Below are 3337 nucleotides of genomic sequence, written 5' to 3' on the forward strand. Positions count from 1 at the left end.
GTTGAGAAACAGCAGGACGATAGGAAGCATCGTGATAGGTGTAGAAGTATCGTGAGAGCGGAGAAGACGCCGCAACACACAGACAGACAGCAGAAGACAGACAAGAAAGCAAAGAGAGAAGAGAAATACAGACGAGTTTCAATCTCTCCTGGTGCATCCTTACCTATCCGTACGACAGAAGACATAGAGAGTTATGATAGTCACCGCAGACATGAGGAGCACTACTATTACTGCTATAAAGTTACGATCTATACTAGTACCACTACTCCTACTGTATGGTCGATGAGAAGGAGGAGGAGAAGTGAGCTAAAGAAGAGAAGAGAAGAGAAGCAGAGCAGTCATCAAGCCAAAGAAGAAACGATGGATATGCCCAACCTATCGATCAGATGTGAAGTGAAAGAAAGAAAGAAAGAGAGAAGAAAGAAAGAGCTAAGGAAAGGAGTGAGAGATAGGGAAGAGACAAGAAAGACATCGGAGTCGGCTCTAGAGAAGTCCTGAGGAGAAAAACGAGGTGGTCATACCAACGTAGATATAGATACATAGGTAAGTGGTGAATGCTTCTAGCTTCATATACATAGACATAGAGAGAGAGAGAGAGACTGATAGACATCTATATCTATCTACCTACATATATGTAGATATGTTTTCAGCTATGTGTGGGGCGAGATGGAGACAAGGAGAAGAGATCTAGAATGGGTTTAAAGGAAAGAGAAGTAAGGAGAGAAGAGAAAGAAAGAGAAGGACAACGTAGGAAGAGAGAGGGGGGTTGGAGAGGCTCTTGAAGTCATGGTGAGAGCTACTCATAGATCTAGAGAGAGATAGAGAGATCGATATTTATATCTAGATACCGGAAGAAAGAAATGGGGAAAGAGAGAAACACCCTAGACGGAAGGAAACGCGAAGAAGAAGAAGACATTTGAAAAAGAAAAAAGACCATAGACACCTGAACAGAAAATCCTTGAATGAAAGGATAGACAAGAAGATAAGTAGTTCGCCATAGAGCGAAAGAATGATGCGAGAGACCTAGGTATGTAGAGAGAGAGATATAGAGAGAGAGAGACAAGTAAGAGCAAGAGAGAGAAGAGATTTAGAAACTTGAGACAAAGAAGAGGAAAAGCAAGACCCTTCCCTCGCTCTCCGCCTCCTCTCCTCCCCCCCTGAAGAATGCGCAAGACTTCCGAAGACAAAGTAGCTAGGAGAAAGAAAAAGCTAGGAAAGTTCTTTCGAGCAGAGAGATAAGCTGAAGATGCCTAACAAATAGAAAAGGCTGTTTGATGTGTGTAGATCAAGTGAAAGGAGATGTATAAAGGATGAAAAGAGAAAGAAGGTTGGGTCGTTTCTGGAGACAGACAATTATCTCTCTCTGTTAAGTGAGAAGATGTTAGAATACCAAGAAGGGGGCGCTTGAGTATCTCTGCTGTATAGACAAGTAAGGAAGGACGTCTTTCTATTGCTTTTCTTTTCTTTCCTTTACCTGAAAAGAACGGACTCCTTCTCATGATCGAGAGACTTGAGAAGAAGTAAAGTCGCCTGCTTGCCGCCATGTCTCTTAACAGAATACAAATGATTCATCTTTACAACGATAGGTGTCTCTTCCTCACATAAAGCCTTCTCTAATTCAGATAGAGTCGGAAGATTAAAGTAATTTACTCCTTCTTCTTCTTCTCTTTCTTTTTCCGTCTCTTCCTCTCCTGCGATAGAAGGACAGCTAGGGAGATATTCTTCTTCTTTCTTTGGAGGTGCAGCCAGAGAAGAAAGAACTTCTCCTTTAGAGGAAGAATGGCCTTCTTCTTGCGAAGATCTCTTCGACTCACCCATGGTTGGGAGGGAGAGAAAGACAAGAAAAGGAGCGAAAGAAGAAAGAGAAAAGAAAGGAAGAAGAGAGATTGAGAAAGGGAAACAAAAGAAGAAGAGGAGTGAAGAAATCTTTGGTCCAAGTGGTGTATGATGGATTTGAACAAGAAAAGAAACTTCGAAGGAGAGGGAAGGATTGAGTCTGCCTTTGTCAGAGGAAAAACCCGGTCATCAAGTTAAACTGGGGATGGGGTGTATATACACCCCAAAGACATGAAGGACAATGACCAGTGAAACGCATGGCATTTCGAGTCAGGTGTCACTCTGATTGGCCATCATTCTTGCTGTTCTTCTTTGAGGGGTTGTTTCTTCTCATTTTTCCATCTCTCTCTCTCTCGCTTTTCTTTATCGCATGTGCTTCCCAACTTCAGCTGCATGCATGCATGCAAGTAAGGCCCCTGGTGCATGCAAATGAAGAATCTCAAAGAGAAACTCCTAGCTGTAGAAGCCTCTCACTTTGAAGAACGTCACATACAATACTCTCTGCTTCATATCGAAGAGGAGAAACACACGCACACGGACTTACCGGTGACAGTTGATCCTTTCCACACTGTACATGCAAAGGAGCTACGCGTAAAAGCCTATAATCTTTCTCTCCTTTCTCTCCTTCCATTTTCTCATTCTCTCTCTGCATGCCTTGGCTTTCTCTCTTCTTTTCCCGAGACAACCCAGACGATGGAAGTTCTTCAGCCCCAAGCAGCTCTATTCATCTACACAGACAGTCGCCTCCTCTAGCTTCTTTGTGCCTTTTTTCTTACTCATGTTAACGAGAAGATGGTTTCTCCTTCCTTTCTCTCTCGGAGACTTCTGTCTCCGTCAACAGGACGTCTCTCTCCCTCCTGTTGCTCTCCTTCTGGCAGCACAGGGAGAGGGACATCTGAAGAAGGTCTTCTTCTTTTCTCTCCCTCTTCTCTTCCATCTTCTCCTGCTTTCTTTGCTCCTCTTTTTAATGATATTCACCAGAAGAGATCTTTCTCTCTACTCTCTATCCCGGGTAGATCGCCTAAAGCTTTCTCTCCCATGTCAAGTAGCTGTCGTATGTCTCGCGGTACTTCCCTTCATGTAGCTGGTCTTGCTAGGACTTCCTACCTTTCTCTCGGAAAGAGAGATGAAAGAAGAATTCCTTCTTTTGCTTCGTATCGGCAAGCTAGGGAAAAGAAGCAAGAGGTAGACATGTGTGAGACATCCTTCGAGAGAAGACGTGAGCTACCTCTTTCTCCGCTTATAAGGCGAGCTGTACGATATAGTAATGATCCTCGGTTGAGCTGTACGGCTAAGGCATTTATAGTCCCTACTTCTTCTCCTTTCTCTAAAGATTCACAGAACTCCTTCAATACCTCCGGAGGGACTGCGGATCAAGCTTTTTCCTCTGTCTTCTCTTTTCGAGGGATCTTGACAAGGAGATCTACTGATAGGAAAGAGAAGACAGCACCTGTCTCCGATGCTTCTCTGTGTATCTATTCTTCCTCTCTTTCTCCTTCTT

General features: G+C 43.6%; 2 protein-coding genes across 2 annotated transcripts; one reads left to right on the forward strand and one right to left on the reverse strand.

Annotated features, from left to right (window-relative positions):
• Positions 1–17: 17 nt before the first annotated feature.
• CSUI_008323 (heat repeat-containing protein) lies at positions 18–2147 on the reverse strand. Its single transcript, XM_068068457.1, has one exon. The coding sequence runs from the start codon at positions 1816–1818 to the stop codon at positions 1471–1473; it is 348 nt and encodes a 115-aa protein (XP_067919566.1). The 5' UTR covers positions 1819–2147; the 3' UTR covers positions 18–1470.
• Positions 2148–2332: 185 nt separating this feature from the next.
• Positions 2333–3327, forward strand: CSUI_008324 (uncharacterized protein; the record flags this gene model as incomplete). The annotated part of the gene is made up of 1 exon (XM_068068458.1): positions 2333–3327. A coding segment is annotated over exon 1 (699 nt), but the record flags the coding sequence as incomplete, so codon positions are not given.
• Positions 3328–3337: the final 10 nt, after the last annotated feature.

This window comes from Cystoisospora suis (genome assembly GCF_002600585.1).
Source record: "Cystoisospora suis strain Wien I chromosome Unknown contig_4636, whole genome shotgun sequence".
Lineage (NCBI taxonomy): Eukaryota > Apicomplexa > Conoidasida > Eucoccidiorida > Sarcocystidae > Cystoisospora > Cystoisospora suis.

Bases quoted from the DNA above. Each gene is read 5' to 3' on its own strand.
- CSUI_008323 (XM_068068457.1), bottom strand. From the start codon at position 1,818: ATGGGTGAGTCGAAGAGATCTTCGCAAGAAGAAGGCCATTCTTCCTCT.